Source organism: Protomyctophum parallelum (genome assembly GCF_964188405.1).
Source record: "Protomyctophum parallelum genome assembly, chromosome: 20".
Lineage (NCBI taxonomy): Eukaryota > Metazoa > Chordata > Actinopteri > Myctophiformes > Myctophidae > Protomyctophum > Protomyctophum parallelum.
Window position 1 is genome coordinate 23,734,142 of NC_139718.1, and position 20,958 is coordinate 23,755,099.

The 20,958-nt window shown below is 42.0% G+C and overlaps 2 protein-coding genes across 3 annotated transcripts; both read right to left on the reverse strand.

The window, feature by feature from the left end:
* Positions 1 to 7,831: 7,831 nt before the first annotated feature.
* On the reverse strand, positions 7,832 to 8,005 carry LOC310877509 (DNA-directed RNA polymerases I, II, and III subunit RPABC4-like; the record flags this gene model as incomplete). Its single annotated transcript, XM_083791387.1, has 1 exon — positions 7,832 to 8,005. The coding sequence occupies one exon, from the start codon at positions 8,003 to 8,005 to the stop codon at positions 7,832 to 7,834; it is 174 nt and encodes a 57-aa protein (XP_083647513.1).
* Positions 8,006 to 12,562: 4,557 nt separating this feature from the next.
* d2hgdh (D-2-hydroxyglutarate dehydrogenase) lies at positions 12,563 to 20,950 on the reverse strand. Of its 2 annotated transcripts, XM_083791883.1 has the most exons (10): positions 20,082 to 20,253; positions 19,350 to 19,789; positions 19,174 to 19,231; positions 18,556 to 18,695; positions 18,041 to 18,234; positions 17,628 to 17,796; positions 16,230 to 16,373; positions 14,937 to 15,079; positions 14,223 to 14,388; positions 12,563 to 12,843 (listed from the first exon to the last, which is right to left on the reverse strand). In XM_083791883.1, exons 2-10 carry the CDS (start codon positions 19,678 to 19,680, stop codon positions 12,575 to 12,577), a joined length of 1,614 nt encoding a protein of 537 aa, XP_083648009.1. In that variant the 5' UTR covers positions 19,681 to 19,789; positions 20,082 to 20,253; the 3' UTR covers positions 12,563 to 12,574. The 2 variants fall into 2 exon arrangements, with proteins under 2 accessions (XP_083648009.1, XP_083648010.1); XM_083791884.1 differs by lacking the exons at positions 19,350 to 19,789; positions 20,082 to 20,253 and adding an exon at positions 20,932 to 20,950.
* Positions 20,951 to 20,958: the final 8 nt, after the last annotated feature.

Consider the following 20,958-nt stretch of genomic DNA (forward strand, 5'->3'; position numbering starts at 1 on the left):
TTTTTTATTTTTATGTTTTGTAGTTTATGAGTTATTTAACTTAAACGCCCAATGCATTCTCTATGGCAATAGCACAACATTTGGCATGCTACTAGTCCTACATACTTACACCTAGCATCCCCATTCTAGCCTACTTAGGTTCATCTTACGGTGGACATGTTTGCCTGAAAAGGAATATTTGAAATGTTTCATAGTTTTAGAAATATAGTGCTTTCAAATTTGAGACATTTAACATGGGGCTCAATGGCAGCTCTATAGGCACGTCAAAAGTCACTTTCACCTAGAAACTCCATTCACACTTTTTATTATTCAGCTTACTGTGGAGACACATGCTGGAACCTTTTTTTATTTTTATGTTTTGTAGTTTATGAGTTATTTAACTTAAACGCCCAATGCATTCTCTATGGCAATAGCACAAAATTTGGCATGCTACTAGTCCTACATACTTACACCTAGCAACCCCATTCTAGCCTACTTAGGTTCATCTTACGGTGGACATGTTTGCCTGAAAAGGAATCTTTGAAATGTTTCATAGTTTTAGAAATATAGTGCTTTCAAATTTGAGACATTTAACATGGGGCTCAATGGCAGCTCTATAGGCACGTCAAAAGTCACTTTCACCTAGAAACTCCATTCACACTTTTATTATTCAGCTTACTGTGGAGACACATGCTGGAACTTTTTTTTATTTTTATCTTTTGTAGTTTATGAGTTATTTAACTTAAACGCCCAATGCATTCTCTATGGCAATAGCACAAAATTTGGCATGCTACTAGTCCTACATACTTACACTTAGCAACCCCATTCTAGCCTACTTAGGTTCATCTTACGGTGGACATGTTTGCCTGAAAAGGAATCCTTGAAATGTTTCATAGTTTTAGAAATATAGTGCTTTCAAATTTGAGACATTTAACATGGGGCTCAATGGCAGCTCTATAGGCACGTCAAAAGTCACTTTCACCTAGAAACTCCATTCACACTTTTTATTATTCAGCTTACTGTGGAGACACATGCTGGAACTTTTTTTTATTTTTATGTTTTGTAGTTTATGAGTTATTTAACTTAAACGCCCAATGCATTCTCTATGGCAATAGCACAACATTTGGCATGCTACTAGTCCTACATACTTACACCTAGTAACCCCATTCTAGCCTACTTAGGTTCATCTTACGGTGGACATGTTTGCCTGAAAAGGAATCTTTGAAATGTTTCATAGTTTTAGAAATATAGTGCTTTCAAATTTGAGACATTTAACATGGGGCTCAATGGCAGCTCTATAGGCACGTCAAAAGTCACTTTCACCTAGAAACTCCATTCACACTTTTTATTATTCAGCTTACTGTGGAGCCACATGCTGGAACTTTTTTTTATTTTTATGTTTTGTAGTTTATGAGTTATTTAACTTAAACGCCCAATGCATTCTCTATGGCAATAGCACAAAATTTGGCATGCTACTAGTCCTACATACTTACACCTAGCAACCCCATTCTAGCCTACTTAGGTTCATCTTACGGTGGACATGTTTGCCTGAAAAGGAATCTTTGAAATGTTTCATAGTTTTAGAAATATAGTGCTTTCAAATTTGAGACATTTAACATGGGGCTCAATGGCAGCTCTATAGGCACGTCAAAAGTCACTTTCACCTAGAAACTCCATTCACACTTTTTATTATTCAGCTTACTGTGGAGACACATGCTGGAACTTTTTTTTATTTTTATCTTTTGTAGTTTATGAGTTATTTAACTTAAACGCCCAATGCATTCTCTATGGCAATAGCACAACATTTGGCATGCTACTAGTCCTACATACTTACACCTAGCAACCCCATTCTAGCCTACTTAGGTTCATCTTACGGTGGACATGTTTGCCTGAAAAGGAATCTTTGAAATGTTTCATAGTTTTAGAAATATAGTGCTTTCAAATTTGAGACATTTAACATGGGGCTCAATGGCAGCTCTATAGGCACGTCAAAAGTCACTTTCACCTAGAAACTCCATTCACACTTTTTATTATTCAGCTTACTGTGGAGACACATGCTGGAACTTTTTTTTATTTTTATGTTTTGTAGTTTATGAGTTATTTAACTTAAACGCCCAATGCATTCTCTATGGCAATAGCACAACATTTGGCATGCTACTAGTCCTACATACTTACACCTAGCAACCCCATTCTAGCCTACTTAGGTTCATCTTACGGTGGACATGTTTGCCTGAAAAGGAATCTTTGAAATGTTTCATAGTTTTAGAAATATAGTGCTTTCAAATTTGAGACATTTAACATGGGGCTCAATGGCAGCTCTATAGGCACGTCAAAAGTCACTTTCACCTAGAAACTCCATTCACACTTTTTATTATTCAGCTTACTGTGGAGACACATGCTGGAACTTTTTTTTATTTTTATGTTTTGTAGTTTATGAGTTATTTAACTTAAACGCCCATGGTCCAAAATGATGAAAAACGAGGATTTCTTTTTTTTTTTTTCAAAAAACGATGGGCTATAACCCATCGTTTTTATTTTTTTATTTTTTTCAAATCCTCAAAAATTATGAAAAACGGCGTGCTATAGTATGCCGTACGATATGGGCTATAGCCCATGGTCCAAAATGATGAAAAACGAGGATTAAAAAAAAAATCACACATCCAGTATTTATTTTTACATTGACTGTTACTTGTTACTTCTTAAACAAAAAAACTCATAAAGTTTTTCACCCAGTGAGATCAGCCTAAAAGTCATAGGATTTTCTGTACCTAATTTCAACTGTCGAAAGCCTGGATTGAACCAGGGACCTTTAGATCTTCAGTCTAATGCTCTACCAACTGCGCTAATTTGGCTTGTAAGTGTCACATCCAGAATATATTTTTCAATTGATTGTTAGTTCTTAAACTCATACAGTTTTCCCCAGTGAGATCAGCCTGGGAGTCATACGGTTTTCTGTACCTCATTTGACCTGCTGAAACCGGTTCCATTTGTAGGCCTACACTGTCAAAGTCACTAACTTATCATCTAGTATAGACCCTCTACAACAGTGGTTCCCAAACCTTTTCTTGTCAAGGACCCCCGAATTTATACTTTATTAGCCCGTGGAACCTAACCCTAACCCTAACCCGGCTATAATCCATGGTCAAAAATGATGAAAAACGAGGATTTGAAAAAAGACAAAATCACTTCCAGACCATGGGCTATAGTCCATGGTGTCGGAGTGATTTTCGTCCTCAAAAATGATGAAAAACGGCATGCTACAGTTCCCTAACCCTAAAGGTCATTACACACTGGCGAATTAGCGACGCGATATATTCGTGCGAATAATTCGCATTTAAAAAAAACCAATTGAAGTCCATGCAAGCTTCCACATCAGTGGCGAATGTGCGAATGTGCGAAAATGCTTTTATTTGTTCGCTCTGGTGTCGTATTTTGCAGAGATTCGCAGGCGAACTGCAACATGCAATATTTCGCATTTTCAGATCGCTTATTCGCATCGCGTCGCTAATTCGCCAGTGTGTAATGACCTTAACCCTTGATCGTAGGAGATAGTAATGTAGGACTCTACAGATCGTGTGCTATCCAGTCATAAAGTTTGAACACTTGAAGAAACTACTACAGAAAACTGGAAACACCGCCAATGTGGCGCACTGCATCCTATCCGTAGGAATGAACAATCGACAGCAGATGGCAACAGAAACAGGACGGAAGACAATGAGGGCGGACACAAGTGTGGCCTGATAATTTGCCCAGCTGGTACCCACTTAAGGCCCAATCAGATCCCAGTTCAAACCCATATAGGCAAACACAGGTGGCACACATGGTTCTGAAATAAAATGCCCCATTTGGATACCACCTAAGACCCAGTTAGAAACCCACATAAGCCCATATGGGCTAACACGGGTGGGCCCTTTGTGAATACTGGGTGCACGGCCCACTTGGAACCCAAGCCCATAGCCCATGTCAAAACCCAATTGGGCCCAGGTGGACATGTTAGCTGGGACCGGGCGTGTCAGCGTCGCGTCACCGTCAGGGAATGTTCCCTTTTTAATCAATGAAGGGTGGCTCCACTGCCCTCGTTGCGTGACTGCATTAACATTGCCCCGGTTCGTTTTTTGACGCACGAGACAGAGACGCAACGCGCCCGGTGGAGCCCCGCCGTCCCTTGACCCCTTCACCAGTTTTTGTGATTTTTCGATTAACTTTTTCACATTTTTCAATTCTGAACAATAAGGCAATTATAATAAGGTCCCCTGACCATAGTCTTTCGTTTTTCATGATTTTGGAGGATAAAAGAAAAAAAATTAAATCATGAAAAAACAACATGCTATATAGTTCATGGTTTCGTAAGACGTACATGATTTTGTAACTTAATGTTTTTGTTCATTGAGGTTTGGCCATATAGATGGACATTTTAGAGTAGACTAGTCTTGTAGTATGTTAGAAAATACATTTAACGTTTCAAAAGAATACTGTCATACTGTCAGAGTGGCCCTTGAGCCATCATCTTAAGTTGAGTATCCCTGTAGGCCTATGACGTTTTTTATGGTTTCCATCATTTTTATTATTGTCAAAAACCTTTTGACAATTCTCTTTAAGTCGAAACTAGATGAACATATTTTACAGTCTAAAGTGAGAAGAGAAAATGTACTTGAAAAAATCTGGTTGATTAAAATGCTAGTTTTGACTTTGATCAGGAAACTAAGAAATTAATATGACACAAGTTCACACAACTCGTTTGCTTTCAATGAAAGTGTAAATCTGGGTGCAGAGTAAAACAGATGGTTTTAAACAATAACCTAAATCTCAGTTGAACTCTGATCATCAGAACGTGTATCTGTAAATTCAATCATTCTGTCACAGATAGAGGTAACCTTAATTGTATAGGTACTAGAGTGATTAACTAGAACTGCACTCTGTCGAGTGCATACTTGCTTGTTGCACACTAGTAGGCCATAAATGGCCAACTAGTGCGCAAGCAGAGCACGCAAGTACTTTCGACCGCTACAAACTGTCAAATCTCAGTAATGACTACTTGTGCCTGATACGGCAGTGGTGCCAGATTACATACACAACATGTATAGGAGCATTACCTTTAACCCCCCCAACACTAAAACATATCGTCATTACGTCACCATCGAAAACTATTTACACTCTGGCATTGGGTCCTTTAATCCATATCTTTTTTACGTCATCATTGAGAGCTAGTTATACATATACTATGTATAATATACATAGTATATGTATAACTAGCTCTCAATGTTGACGTAAAAAAGATCAACTTACAAATTACATATACATATTATGTATATGTAATTTGTAAGTTGATTAGCGGTATACTGTGGTTACTTTGCGCCGTACGCACCGTCCCAGCCGTCCCGCCACTTTTGATGCTTATGCACCGTCCCAGCAAATTGTGCCTGATACGGCAGTGGTGCCAGATTACATACATGTATACAACATAGGAGCATTACATTCAATCCTCCCAACACTAAAACATATTGTCATTACGTCACCATCGAAAACCAATTACACTCTGGCATTGGGTCCTTTAATCCACATATTTTTTACGTCATCATTGAGAGCTAGTTATTTATTTATTTTTTCCAGTTATGGTTTTACATGATTATATTCATTTTACTTTGTACATTATTTTTTTTACATATTCCATAGCAGAAAAGAAAAGGAAGAAGATAAATCTTATTTCAACTTAGTTATACATGTTGTGATATACAACATGATATGTGTATGAGTGCCTATGCTGTGTACTTGTACGTGAATATACAAATGTACAGGATATGTATTGTGTACTGCCATGAACTGTAACATACTGACTTTCTGGTTAGCCACTGAAACCATCTCAGAGAGCAAGGCCACTTGCTGCTAGCGCCAATGTTATTGTTACAGTATGTCTCAGTGGCACGTCATGAGGACACGAGGATCCAGAGCTATATACAGTATGTTTCTGTATGTGTGTAATAAATTGTGAACCTTTGGCGAGATACTGTCTGAGTGTCCCGTTATTATTGTTCTCCCGGGCCCGTCGATCGCCGCCACCACAGGAATAATTCAGTTGGATTATCACACACCACCCAGCCTGCACACACACTACCGGTCTGCCAGAACCGGACCAGGGTCCTTACCTGAGATTACAACAATACATATACACACCATGTAATCTGGCACCACTGTCGTATCAGGCACAATTTGCTGGGACGGTGCATACGCACCAAAGTGGCGGGACGGCTGGGACGGTGCATACGAGTACCGGGCGAAACTAGTACTTGCGCGCTCTGCTTGCGCAAGTAATTACTTTTCAGAGCGCATGCTCCTTTGGAACAGCCCGGTTATGCAGACTTCCCCCGGGCACTGCACTCCATTCGGTCCTCACTCAGCCCCCCGGGCACTGCACTCCATTCGGTCCTCACTCAGCCCCCCCGGGCACTGCACTCCATTCGGTCCTCACTCAGCCCCCCCGGGCACTGCACTCCATTCGGTCCTCACTCAGCCCCCCGGGCACTGCACTCCATTCGGTCCTCACTCAGCCCCCCGGGCACTGCACTCCATTCGGTCCTCACTCAGCCCCCCGGGCACTGCACTCCATTCGGTCCTCACTCAGCCCCCCAGGCACTGCACTCCATTCGGTCCTCACTCAGCCCCCCGGGCACTGCACTCCATTCGGTCCTCACTCAGCCCCCCCGGGCACTGCACTCCATTCGGTCCTCACTCAGCCCCCCGGGCACTGCACTCCATTCGGTCCTCACTCAGCCCCCCGGGCACTGCACTCCATTCGGTCCTCACTCAGCCCCCCGGGCACTGCACTCCATTCGGTCCTCACTGACAGACTTCCCCCGGGCACTGCACTCCATTCGGTCCTCACTGACAGACTTCCCCCGGGCACTGCACTCCATTCGGTCCTCACTGACAGACTTCCCCCGGGCACTGCACTCCATTCGGTCCTCACTGACAGACTTCCCCCGGGCACTGCACTCCATTCGGTCCTCACTCAGCCCCCCGGGCACTGCACTCCATTCGGTCCTCACTCAGCAACACTCATTGATTGACAGACTTCCCCCGGGCACTGCACTCCATTCGGTCCTCACTCAGCAACACTCATCGCCAGCGTAGCACAAATTTACTTGGAGGCCAATCTACGACGTCAGTCATCTATGTTGACAGTTCTTTGATGTCAGTCATCTCCATATTTGTGCATAGTTTTAGTGCATCCAGTGCCCACTATCAGAGTACCTGTAGGCTTGAGCCATATTGCATTATATTTAGGATGGATGACTCCTTTGGTGATGTCATCAATATGATGTCAGTCATCAACATGTTTGGGTGAGGATAAGCCTAGGTCCAATTTTCTGCACCACTGCCACACGCCGGTGGTTCTGGACCAGGGGTGGATTCTACAGGTGGGCCTGGGTGGACCAGATCTAATTCGGGCCGACCAGGACAGGAGGCCCTCCAGGCTTTCTCCACCATATGAGATCCATGGTGGATCTCCACTGGGTGCCGTAGTTGCGTCCGGCAACCACTTATGATTCCAGACATGTTCCAGATGTGTTGCAGAAGCAGCAAGCTTTCTCCGCTAAAAGTACGGGTTTGGTCTCTTTTTTCCATGTGCCGCTCATTGAAAACAGTCAGTGAAGAGAATTTGGCATCATTCATCATCATTATATCTTTAGGCATAAGAAATGAAGCCCAGTCATTAGACACATCCTGTTGTATCCTCCACCTTTCTGGATAACTGCTGATGCGACCAACTTCACAATCAACACTTGTGTCGAGGCCTCAGTATCCTCTGACAGCAACACATGTCGTAACATGATCAACGGCACTGTCTCCCTCTTCACCGAGCATCAAAAACCACCAATCTGTTTGTTCTTTTCTTGTACATAATTATGTAAGCACAATGTCTGCATCGGATGGGCTCACGGACCTTGATTTCATTTTCAGTGTGGCATTCTCCACATATGTAAATCATAGGTTTCTTAGGAAGTTGCGGCAGTTTTTGTGGATCCATGTTTGACATCAAAGAAATAAACAATCCAGCAAAACAATTGGAATAATTTCTATAATTATGAAAGATGATATTTAGCGTAATAATTATATAGCTTTGCATGCAAGGTGTGACATACTCAGCCAAACACGTAAGGTTGAAAATGTAACACAATAACCATATGTCTTTGCCAGTTTTTTGTGTGTCTCTATATTTGGTCAAGATTGACATCAACAACATGACATCAGAAATCTACAGGGAGGCCACATTGTGTCCTTTATAACATGCTGCTTTTTTACAGCATGGCCATAGGAGGATCTAGACGAGATAAAGGCCCCTGGGACACCAACATGCAAAGGATTTTAGAGACCTCCCTCTGGAAGCCTTATGGATACACTGAGGGTTTAAACACACCATATGTATCATATGATGGTTTAAGACAGGGGTTTTCAACAGGTCGTCCGTGGAGGTATTGCATGTGGTCCCTTTTTTAACATTTTCTTTCTACTAGTTAAGATAAGTGGGAGTTAAATTCTCAAGAGGGGGAAGTTCACCGGAATGTCTGGATGAGTCATTATTATTAGGAAATTATTAGTCAATGGACCATTGTTTCAGAGTTGAAACACAGTGGCCCATATCCCCACCCAACATGACAGTGGTCCCCAGGTTGATTCTAAGTCAGGGTGGCGGTCCCTCATTCACAATCAGTTGAAAACCCCTGGTTTAGGACATTTGGGGTTATTTTATTGACATAAGCAGCCCATTACTGGCAAAAAGTTCAAAGGTAATAACTGTTATTAACTAGAACTGCACTCTGTCGAGTGCCTATTTGCTTGTTGCACACAAGTAGGCCAGTGCACAAGCAGAGCGCGCAAGTACTGTCGACCGCTACAAACTGTCAAATCTCAGCTTCTCTGTGAAAAAACGTTTGAAATATTGAATTATTAGGTTTAGCCATTTTCTACGTACCTAGTTTTTGGAGGTAAAAAGTAGTATTGTGAAGTATGGTAAAAGCGACGGCTTTCGATAGTGACGTATATGTCGATCAGTGTCGGGTGGATTAAAGGAAATGCCTCTATGTATATGTTTATGTAATTTGTAAATTGATTAGCGGTATACAGTATATGTGGTTACTTTGTGTATGCCCCGTTTGATGCGTATGTATCGTAGCAGCATATGACGTCAGGGTATAACTGGTAGGCCTATAACTAGCTCTCAATGATGACATAAAGATGTGGATTAAACTTTAATCCACATCTTTATTACATCAAAAACCAATTACACCCTGGCATTGGGTCCTTTAATCATTAAAGGACCCAATGATTAAAGGCATTGGGTCCTTTAATCATTAAAGGACCCAATGCCAGGGTGTAATTGGTTTTCGATGGTGACGTAATGACGATATGTTTTAGTGTCGGGAGGATTAAAGGTAATGCCCCTATGTACACATACACGTATGTAATCTGGCACCACTGCCGTATCAGGCACAAGTAGTCATTACGTCATACGCTGGGACGGCGCATACACATCAAACATCGTCCTTGACGAAATCTATTACTTGCACGCTCTGCTTGCGCAAGTAACTAGATAAAGTGCACCTGGGGACACAGGTCTCCGCCAGGGCATGTCAGGTTGTGGCCTCCTGGTGGCACTATAATAGGCCAATGTGAAAAGGGTGCCATTTGGATGGCAAGTGGATGGCATTTTGTTCCAAAAATGTGTTTAGCAAAAATCCATCTGTTGGTGGCGCTATAACAGGCCAATGTGAAAAGGGTGGGATATATTCCTCAGCCTAGTAGGAAAGTCAATGAAAGATTTCATGTAAATTGCACGCTGCGTTCATGATTTGTGGCTTTTTGTTCAAAACGGGCCAATCCTGCAAACTTTGAAAGCCAATGTTAGCCAATTCGGATGGAATATGAAATATCGGACAGATCTGTCTTGAATACATGACTATAGAGATAGTGTGTAACGATTTGCAGGATTTTTGGACAGAATCTGGAGTAGTAATATAAATAAATATGTTTTTCAAAAGTCGGCCTCCTGGTGGCGCTATAACCGTTCTGGAAAATTTGGCATCGTTGGCATCCAGGGAGTGTGTGTACAAAACATACTCTCTCAACATATCTCCGGCCTGGTGGAGACAATTACACATATCTGGCTTAATGTCTTTGGGGGTGACATGCTATTTGCATTGTACATCAACACGAGTATTTTGTGCATGTCTCATGTAAAATGAGACGGGGAAATGTTTGAGGTTGAAGACCAGGCATGCTGCAGCATATCAATGAAGCCAAATAAAAATACAGAATAGTTGTACATAATGTTTTAGTGTAAAAGTATACTCTAGTCTAAACTTTATACATTTGTCATATACATTTTAATTGTACGATTACTGCACAAATACAGATTGATAATTACACTACAAAACATAACATATTACATTAATCAATACACAAATACAGACGCACCTGGGGGCTGCTGCTTGAAGCAGCCCCCACTCCTGTGCCAGTCCCCTCTCGTTTTGTCTGCGCTAAAGACTGCTACTCCGGAGCGGGGCTGTCCAGCCACACCCGCCGCTGCAAGAAAACCTGACCACCCAGGCGCAACCCATCATCATCACTGATGGACCTATGATGATGTGACACAAATACAGACGCACCACTGATTAGCCTATTAAATCTTGTGTTATACACAGATATATCAGTAGATTTCAAAATTGATCCTACGTAGATGTAAATCTGATTCACTAATTGTTTTGTGAGGTGGGTTTGCACATTCAGGGCAGAAGCTCTTGGAAGACCAGCTCCCAAGTCCCAACACCACCTGTGGCAGCTGGTCCAACACGACCTCTGGCAGACCAAGAATTCTGGGCTAGGGCACAGACTCCACCTCAGTACTGGGTGGTGAAGAGTGATGTGCTGTATCCTGAAAACACCTACAGTCCACAGTCCACACATAGGGGTGCCTGCCAAAGTTCTGAATCGAGGCCAGGATTTTGTGATGTGGAGGTTGACTCTGTCATCAAACGTGAAGGAGTTCCTGGAGCAGATGGCGGTGCCTTGTATCAACTTGGAACGGGAGTTCCTGTTTCCTAGCGACGTGTACTTCATCAATAAGCACCCGGATGTGACCCACTTCGTCAGCACATACTGTGGCTGGGATTCCAGAGCAGATACAAGATTGAAAGGGTCTTTAAAGGTTTTATGACATTCATTTTCATTTATTTTTCTTTTAGGTTTTATGACCTCAATTACACCCAAAAAACCTGAACTTTGAACATTCAGTGGATTTTCTGTGGTCTGAAGTTTTCTTTGGGTTTTTTTGGGCCTTTTGAGCTACAATGAAAACAGGCAACACAGTGAAACAGTGACATCTGCTGGCAAATCCCATTGACATATGGGATTTGCAGTAAGTTATGTCACTTACTGCCGGCAAATCAGAGCACCTGTTTGAGCCAGAAAACCCCAGATCACAGAAAATCTACTGAATGTTAAAAGTTCATGTTTTTTGGGTGCAATTGAGATTAGAAAACCTAAAAAAAACAAGAACAATTCCAAAACCTTTTTTTTAATGTCACAATCCCTTTAAAGAAAACTTCATGCCAAAGACAGCTGCATCACAGTCGGAGCAGGACCAGGAGGAGAGAAAGGGCAAGGATAGCGGTGAGATCATGGACCGCACGGAGCCACCTGCAGGACACCATCCAGCACGCTGACCCACCCGTACAGGTGATGCCGACCAAGTTCCAAACGATTGAACCGACTGGTGCCGCGTCCAAAGGAAAGGTTAAGCTTCCCAAAACGCCAGAATGACAGTACAACCATACAGGTTTTCTGCTGAGGATTGGGACGATTTTTACCTTTATCCACAAGAGCCCACTTTAACCTGCCCGTGTCTGCCCTGCCTGTCTCTCTTGCTATGTAGCTCCCCACTCCATTAACCCGTTTCTGTTTCAGACTGTTTCAGACTGTGATTGAACCTAACCTGATGTAATTTATTTTTTTACACAAGGCTGTGCTGAATTGCAATAGGAATGGTTGAGATAAGGAGCAGAGATTTTAGCTAATCCTGCTGGGGAAATTCAGTTCCTGCTTCACCAGCTGATGGCTGCTCAGATGGTCATGATGAGTGCTCAGGGGGCAACTCAGGGGGCGTAAATGTCTTCATCAGGGAGTCAGGGACACTTCGACACACAGATATGAGCGGGCTGGGAGGTGATTTGATGACTTTCTGATTAGCAGATGGACGCTGATTAAGTAATTATTAAACTAAAATATATGTTTATCATTATCCCTCTAATTTCTGATTCTAATCACATTAATAGGCAAAGGGTCATACCATTATTTTTCCAGATTTCCTTACTCACACCCTTGTGAAGTGAAGGGTGCTCTTGTCATCATACATCTTCATATTCTGGCCAGTCACAATTTGCGCCTTCACTTTTCTGTCTTCACTTTTTATCCTCAATATGTACTTTGCTCAGCCAATCAAATCATCACTATGAGGTGATCAGCCAATCAAATCATCGCTATTACTCACACAAACACACAAAGCTGGGCATAGGAGGGGCTAGCGCCTCTCAAAAATATATCAGGGTAATTTCAGGTTGTCTGGCAGGGTCTTATAAGGGTTGAGAATGCCCTTGGGGTCCAACATGGCCTTGATGTTTCCCATCACAGCCACAGCCTGGCGGGGTTTACTGTAGTAGATATAGTTCCTCTTCTTCAGACCCAATCCATGCTCAGCGCTGATACTGCCCTGGCAACCCGCCGTCCACTCATAGACAAAGGGCTCGATGGCCGCCAGGAGGGAAAGGTCTTTGGCAGGGGAGGTAATATTCAGGTGGAGGTTGCCATCGCCTACAGAAAGAGATGACAAAAAGAAGTGAATGACAAAAACTGTGGTGTCATAGTAGCTACACCAGCTGGTAAGTATACTGTACTAGTGTACTGCACATGTCATAGACCAGGAAATCATGGGTTTGAATCCAACTCATGTGTCATCTCAATCCCTATCTCCTACTTTCCTGTCTACTATGGTACTTTCCTGTCCACTATGCTATTTATCCCATTAAAACCAGGAAAGCATCTGCGTCAATTTAGATTTAGGCTATATCAACAGCTATAAAACACAAGTTGTTTTCTAAGGTCGCATTCATACCAGAGAGCTTTGCTGCGATTAAAACGAATCCTGCTGCGCATTGTCAGAAAGTGCGCTTCGTTTGGCAGGTGTGAAGGCTCATTCGAATCCTAATGTGCAGCAAATAACCGCATTTTACTCCGCCCAAAAACGTGGGTTTCGCTTCGCTTCGAATCGCACTTGACTACGATTCGGTGCAGGTGTGAATGCAATCCGCAGTAAATAAAGGAAATGAAGCAAACATAATGTGGCGGGTGAGGAGCTGAACACAGTTGGAGACGTAGAAGGCATATTTTACGCAGCGCAAAGATGTCCCGTTACTGTGGATAGACGTGGTCGAATAAGGAGACTGAAGCCCTGATCGAAATGAGGACGTGTACATTAATCAATTGCTTAAGAAAACACATAAAAACACTGCAGTGTATTATAGCCTACATAATATTCTGTCTGTCTGTCTGTCTGTGCGTGCCGTAAACATGGAGTGCTGTCACTGTGTGGGGACTGGGGAGTTATATCAGTGCGCTCATGCAGCGCTGTGCTGCATGCCCAAAAGAACAGTGTGTGGCGGCTGCGTGCATAGAGAGAGGGGGGGGGGGGGGGGGGGGGTCCCAGACGGCTCGACACATGCACGTTATGAGTGTAATTTTATCACCATAGATTTCACTGTGTAGGCTATAGTTTATGAACGGAACACATTGATAAAGGTCCCCCCTGCTGCGTTTCCAATTGCTGCGAATGACAGTGTGAAGGCAAACCCCAGCCAATTAAATATGCAAGAATCCCCTTTCCCCGCCCATACGGATCTGAGTCTACCGAAGTATTAGGTGAGAATGTGACCTTAGTCTTACTTAGTTTATTTAAAACTGTGGTTCTCAAACATATTTTGAAAACATGAAAAATGAATGAATAATTCAGAGTTTTCTTTAACACAAATCTCTTCTGATTGACACAACATTTTCAGATGGGGGTCTGCGGCAAATATATATCAATTTTAGGGATCCTCCTTGGCACGAAAAAGTTTGAGAATTACTGATTTAGAAGGCTTAATGGTTTTTTCAAAGATCCACTTTGAGGTCCCCTCCCTGTACTGCAGTCTTACCTACATGACCGTATCCAACCACACTCTTGGCACGGCCCCCTAGGTGTTCCCTCATGTCAGTTACCAGGTCGTAGATCCTCTCCACGGGAAGGGAGATGTCATACTTGTAGGTGAAGCCATCGTGAGTCAGAGCCTCTGTGACCCGCTCTCTCATCGACCACAGACCCTGCATGAACATGAACAAGTCAAGAACATCCACCCATCAAATGTATTCATGAATACACTTGTTTAAGAGCCAAAAACGTCAAGACGTCCAATTGCCAATTATGGACCGGATGCCACGGACGACAAGACGTGATCCCTTGGGGAAAAAATAAATAAATCTGATGACATGCACATTACATGCATAACAGAATTAAAATTTATTTCTTTTTTTATAATGCGAGAATTGGCACTCAAAGCCTAAACTGGTGACCACCAGGTGGCGCTGAATGAAATGTGATTTCCCAGTACGTTAAGTGAATGTGCAAAGATGAAAGGTAAGCAAAGAAACAAAATAAAGAAAGAGTTCAACTGAATAAAAAGGGAGAATGAATAAAATAGAGAATAAAAAGGGGAAAGCCAGCTTTAGTCTCTGTATTCAGATGAACATAAAAAGAAAGATTGACATTGTTGATTAACAGTCTCGTGTTGCAGTCCATTTCACTATGAAAATGGACTATGCAAGAAAGACATTGCAAACAGGAAGACGGCACATAAAAGTACACACGTTACCTTGATTTTAGTGTCTTCTGTTGCCACAGTACCATCAGTAACTAGTGATGATGTCATCGCCTCCTCCAGGAAACTGTGGAGCTTTTCCTCATCATGCGAGGCGTTGGATCCAGCCGTTTCTATTACAATATAGAATGGACAATCTGCAAGATGGACCGAACATAAGAGCGTGGCATGTGAGTAGGCTACTAAAGCATGTTTTAGACTGAGATATAGGCAAGTTCCAAATTGATCACCAGTGATCGTGATTTGTGATCAGCTAATATTAAATGTAAATATGAAATCAATAATACTTTCTAGTCACTAAATGCACAATCATTGGATTGACGCAATGATGCATTATATCACAGCAGAGCATGGCAAATTCCTTAAACTGTGAAGAAAAATAAATACACCGTACCTATGCAAATCAGGCTTCAAAAGTCCTCAATTACGATGACTCTGTCAGTCTTATTTTGAAAACCATTGGAAAAGCAACCAGGAAGGATCACTTTCATGCCCTTTCCACTATACCAAGAGCTTACCTCTCTATAGGCTATAGCCTACATAAGTGTTTAGAGTGAGTCCTTGTTCAGCACTCTTCAGCAATGCTCCAGTGGAGATGCTCAGTGGCAAACAGTACAGTATAAAACTGTGGTTGTACTCTCTACTCTGCAGTTCTCAGGTTTGAAAGTGTGTCTGTGTGATTGCGAAGCAGGGCATTGCTGAAAAAAAAAACAGTAATTTGTGCTGAGCAAACCTCCCCTGGACAAATAAATGAAGGGTAAAAAGAAGAAAAGAAAAAGCTAAAGGATTTACGCTGTGCAACAATGAAGCTGCAAGCCAATGCTCAGAGGCATTAGATTAACTTTTGTTAGGCTGCTATATTTCTTTAGTTGGCAAGAATTCAACTTCAAGCCAATCTTTTGAAACATTAATTTGCCGACTACACTTTAGTATCCTATATTAAAGTTGGCTAATGGGAAGACCATCCAGCTACAGAGATCTCCATATATGGGCCCGAACCTCTAGTTTATTAAATAGGGTAATTACTTGTGTGCAACAAGCAAGTAGGCACTCGATAGAGTGCAGTTCTAGTTACTATTCTTTTGCCTGTTCGTATGCGTTTTCCCTGACTGCACTTTGAACTTGATAACAAGAGATAATCTTCCCAGTGGACAGCAGCTAAGATGGGTATATGATCAGATCACTATTCTTCGAATAAATTAGCACTCAGTGAGTATAGGGAATTACAGCAGTCTAAATATGATGAGATAAAAGCATGAATAATAAATTGTGTATTTCATGTATTACCTGAAATGGGATTGTGTAGTTTCAAGTGTGTATTCAGCAGTCTCATACATTCACTGTCTAGGAATTCGAAGGCTGAGAGGATTTCTCCCAGCATGCCTTTGCACAGCTGGAACGTCTGTAGCAGTTGCTCAAAGGTCTCACAGCCTGATAACAAAATAGAGATGAATGAACACTTGATGGATTCTCTCCCTCTATACATTATAAAAAGTCATTACCATGGACATCTTACGTGCACTTGAGATCTGAGACCGACATCAGGTGACTGAAATTTCTGATTAGCTAAACAATAAAAGTGTAGTGTTCATTTAACTCAGGGAGTGTAGAGTAAAATGGAAGCAAATGGTTGAAGTTTGTGTGTTGTGGAGGTACCTGAAAATGAATGTGACTGAGACAGGTACAACAAAACACCAACAATGTTACTTTACAAAAGTCAAATAAATTGCAATATATGAGTCATTCAGCTTCCACCTTAAAATAAACAATAGCATCACACATTAGTTTACATTACTGTTCACACAAAATTATTAAAAATGCCTTGCCCGAGGTCAAAGAAAAGCATCTAGGCCTGCAACAGTTAATTGAACTAATCGATTTAATAAATTAGAATTTAAAAACATCACATCTACACTATTTTTCCCACATCGATTTATTGATATTAATGTTTTGTTGGTGAATGTTACAGTGCATATGGTGCAACATCTCTGATTACTGTTATTTTCTTTTCTTCTTTTATTTTTATTTTTCCAATGGTAAAGTCTTGCTTTAATGTTCGCTGTTCAACCTGTGGGGTGGGGGGGTGGGGTGAGGGAAACCACTTTAACAAAAAATTTAAACTTGATCACAAAAAAAAGGAGTGCATATGGTGTGATATGAAAGTAACCTATCAAATTACACAATAATCATTGTTTAGCTAATATAATCAACTGTCTTCCATCCTATGTTCAAGGGCTTCTGGAGAAACCAACCCTGGACTTTTGTGTGTCTGATTATTTTTTTATGGGCTTGAGTACTTGTGATATCTACAAATTACAGACATGCTATGTTGTTTGAACAGCATAAATGGACTGCAAATTCCAATTCCACTTTAACAGTTAATCAAACTAATCAATTTGATTGATCATAAATATTATGCTAACTTTTACTTTAATTACAAGGATTGTTTTAATTCCTTTCTGACTTCAAATGCTACCTTAGCAGTATCAATTTGTTTCTGTTTGGAATCACTTGCTAGTTGCTAGGATCCAATATATTAAATATATTTTGTAGTACTGTTACGTGAGGTGTCCATTTCTGGAGTGACTTGTAGACTAATTTAGTTTTGTCTCGATTTTCAAGACCAGACAATAACGGTTTCACATTTTGCAGACAGATCTTAGAGACACAGTGACGAAAACCCACCCAGAAAGGCCACGTTCACAGATTTGGGTTTCCGTGGACACAGAATGGACACGGCCGTAATGAGCCCCAGTGTGCCCTCTGACCCTATGAAGAGCTGTTTGAGGTCATATCCTGTATTATCTTTCCTCAGAGTGGCCAAACAGTCCAGCAACTGCCCATCTGCCAAAACCTGGACAAAGGCACATGTAGACAATCAAGTCAAGTATATACACCACATATAACTCGTGTGCCTTTTAAAACACACAACACTATCATTGTGCGTACGTAGATCAGCCATTTATTTTCTATCAATATACTGTATATACCGGTAGTACTTAAATATTCCTTACAGTATGTCTTTCTGTCTAAACCTTGAATGGCATAATCTCTCATCCTCCGTCTCTCTCTGTCCATATTTTATTTGGTTCACTCACCACTTCCAGACCCAGCACAGTTCCTCTTAAAGAGCCGTACCGGAGCAGGCGGAGGCCTCCTGCATTAGTGGACACGTTGCCCCCGATTTGGCAGCTACCTTTAGCACCTAGGTCCAGTGGCATGATGTAGTCTCTGTCCTCCAGATAAAGAGAAAGGTTCTCTAGGACACAACCTGCCTGACATGTCAGAATACCTGACAGGCAAGAAATACACTGTGTTAACCCAATAAATGGTATCCTTCCTGAACAAAACTACAAACCTAAAACAACTGTAAACCTAAACATTTTGCATATTACGAGTCACGATCACCTCTGCAGTTAAATGTTCTTTTCTAACAGGTAATCTTCTGCGTGCGACCATGCAGTCACATTTCTACATAAATTGCATCATTGACAGATCTGCAGTGATCAAGCTAAAGAGTTTCCCTTTCCAGTTCTAACAACAACAGTAGAAGGAGGACAAGAAGAAGAAGAAATGTTGTTATGAGAGATCTGAGGACTAGAAAGTGACATACCAGAAACACTATCAAAGGAAAGGACATTGTTCATGAGAGCGGTGGAGACAATAATCTCATCATAGACTGGTACACTGCCTCCCACCAGCCCTGTGTTCCCCCCCTGGGGGTTTACCGCCAGGTTACGACTGTTACAGTACCTGGATTAGAGGAAGAAAACACATACAAAGTATTATAACCATACCAAGTTAACCCAATAACACTTGAAGCCGATTCTACAAATGCCTTCTAAACCTTCAAAGTAGTTATTTCAAGAACTCCTGCGTTGGCTATTCAAACATAGCCTGGTGAAACCACTCCCCCTGCTGGACAACATTTGCATTCTGCCAGCAGGGAGAGCTTAGAGTATAATGGATATATTAATATATACTCTAAGAGGGAGAGTCTGGGAACTCTCAGGCAGAGATGAACAGGTGAACTATTGAGTTCACCAGTTGCCGCAATCTGGCGGAGTCAGGTTAATTCAAACATAGTAGATACAAGCTCACAGCGTGTGACTTTGTGCCACACTGCAAGCTTGTACATCTATTATTGAATAGCCAACGCTAAAAACTAAAATGACTTTCTCGGTTTTCATTGGTTAATTAATCTATTTATCTAGGCATTTACCACCTTTACCTGAGAATTTGAGAGACTTCCTCTGTAGTCTGAGGTCTCAACAGAACCTCACTGAAACCTGCAGGTGACACATTGACACAACTGTGAGCGTCAGCATAATTATTAGTCAACGCTACAGAATGAAGCTTCAGCTGTGGTGGCAGTGAGTGAGCTGAATGAAGCTCTTAATACCTCACCTCTCACTGACTTTAGCCAGTCCACATTATTAGTCTCAAGCAGATCTGGGTCAGTAATAGCTCTGCCTGGTAGTAGTTTCCCAAAGAAGGTCAAATCCTCTTCAGTTACTATGGAGAAAGGTAGCCTTTCGGGGGCTGCAGCTGGGGACAGCAAAGGCTTGTCTGTCCCAGCATGGAACATCCGATACTCAACTCCATGCTGCCCTAAGGCGGGTGCAAGAGGCAGTGTGCGGAGAGGTCTAACAGTGGCCGGAGCTGAGAGGCTGTGGTGACAACTCAGGAATCTTAGAGCAGTCCTCAGACCCAGCCTTCTGTGGAAATTCCCAGCCATGCACAGAGCAGAGACGTCTGGTAGGCCTACTGGAATGTGGTTGCCCTCTCTCTTCACACAAAAACACTACTTCAAATGCAAGTTACAGTCCATCCATGTCCTTGTTTTCCTGGAAAAGATACATTTACATTCTGAACATCTTTCAATGTGTTATGATTGATTGAAGTATTTATTAACAGTTTGCAGAATTACAGTACATTTCAAGGTTATAAGCACAACTCTTGTATAAGTTGTATACTATCAGTATGGTAACAAAAGCCATTGATGACTTGGTGTTAAACGTACGTTTAACACCAAGTCATCAATATTACATATTACATCATATAATTTAACTGCCATTCAGTGCATCTGATCTGTCATTTTGGTTAGCCTAACTTTTAGCATAAAGTGAGTTACCATACCTCAGCTGTTTCCAGAAACCACGTTCATTGGCACGTTACCAAATTAGCCACATGATTCAGTCCGACTGTCATTCATAATATAATGTCGCAACTGCAAGTGTCACAAAGTTCAAGGAGGGACAATCACCCAGCGAAGTTGTCAATGTTTACAATCTAGCACCTTTAGCGAGAGCGACCAGTTACAGAAGCCTACGGGGGTCAGAAGTACCAGACCATCCAATCATTGAGATTCTTCTTCTTCTTCTTATTGGGTTTATTGGCGGTTGGTAAACATATCTGTGCATTACCGCCACCTGCTGTACTCTTGGAGTTACTATACTCTTACTACTATTTACAAAAATAAACACCCGTTTATCCCATTCAACATTTGTCCGCTCTGTTGTGTGCACACTGCCACTCTGCCAGCCTCTGTCAACTCCAGTGAGAAGGACCTGGACCAGACGGAGACTGGTGGGGCACTGGGGCCACAGCATGAAGAAAGTGTGACCACCATTAGCCCTCAGTACAAGAGTCAAAAGGTCAATGTTTCTCTCCGCAATAGATTCAGTTGCACTCTAAGACATTAGAGCCGAGACTACGGCTCGGAGACATTGACCCTCGATCACACGAAGGCCAAGAAGTATTAGAAGGCTGATATGCCCGCATACTGAAGAAAGAGTCCGCAACACTGGTATGAAAAACTCAGCTCCACTGGTTTATTGATTCAATGTTTCGATCACAGGGATCTTCTTCAGGAATCATAGCACCTGGGCTAGAGTGGAGGTGCATGCTCTATTAGCTTTGTTAGTTCACATACTGAAGGAACCTTGATCTACGTGTGGCAAGACAGTGTGCGGTATGCAGAACGTACCTCTACAACAGCATGCAGAGAGCGATG

Bases quoted from the DNA above. Each gene is read 5' to 3' on its own strand.
- d2hgdh (XM_083791883.1), bottom strand. From the start codon at position 19,680: ATGGCTGGGAATTTCCACAGAAGGCTGGGTCTGAGGACTGCTCTAAGA. The intron at 18,235-18,555 runs GTATGTCACTTT...CTTGCCTGTCAG, and splicing joins TTCCTTTGATAGTGTTTCTG to GTATTCTGACATGTCAGGCA. The intron at 12,844-14,222 runs GTAAGACTGCAG...CTCTTTCTGTAG, and splicing joins GGTTGGATACGGTCATGTAG to GCGATGGCAACCTCCACCTG.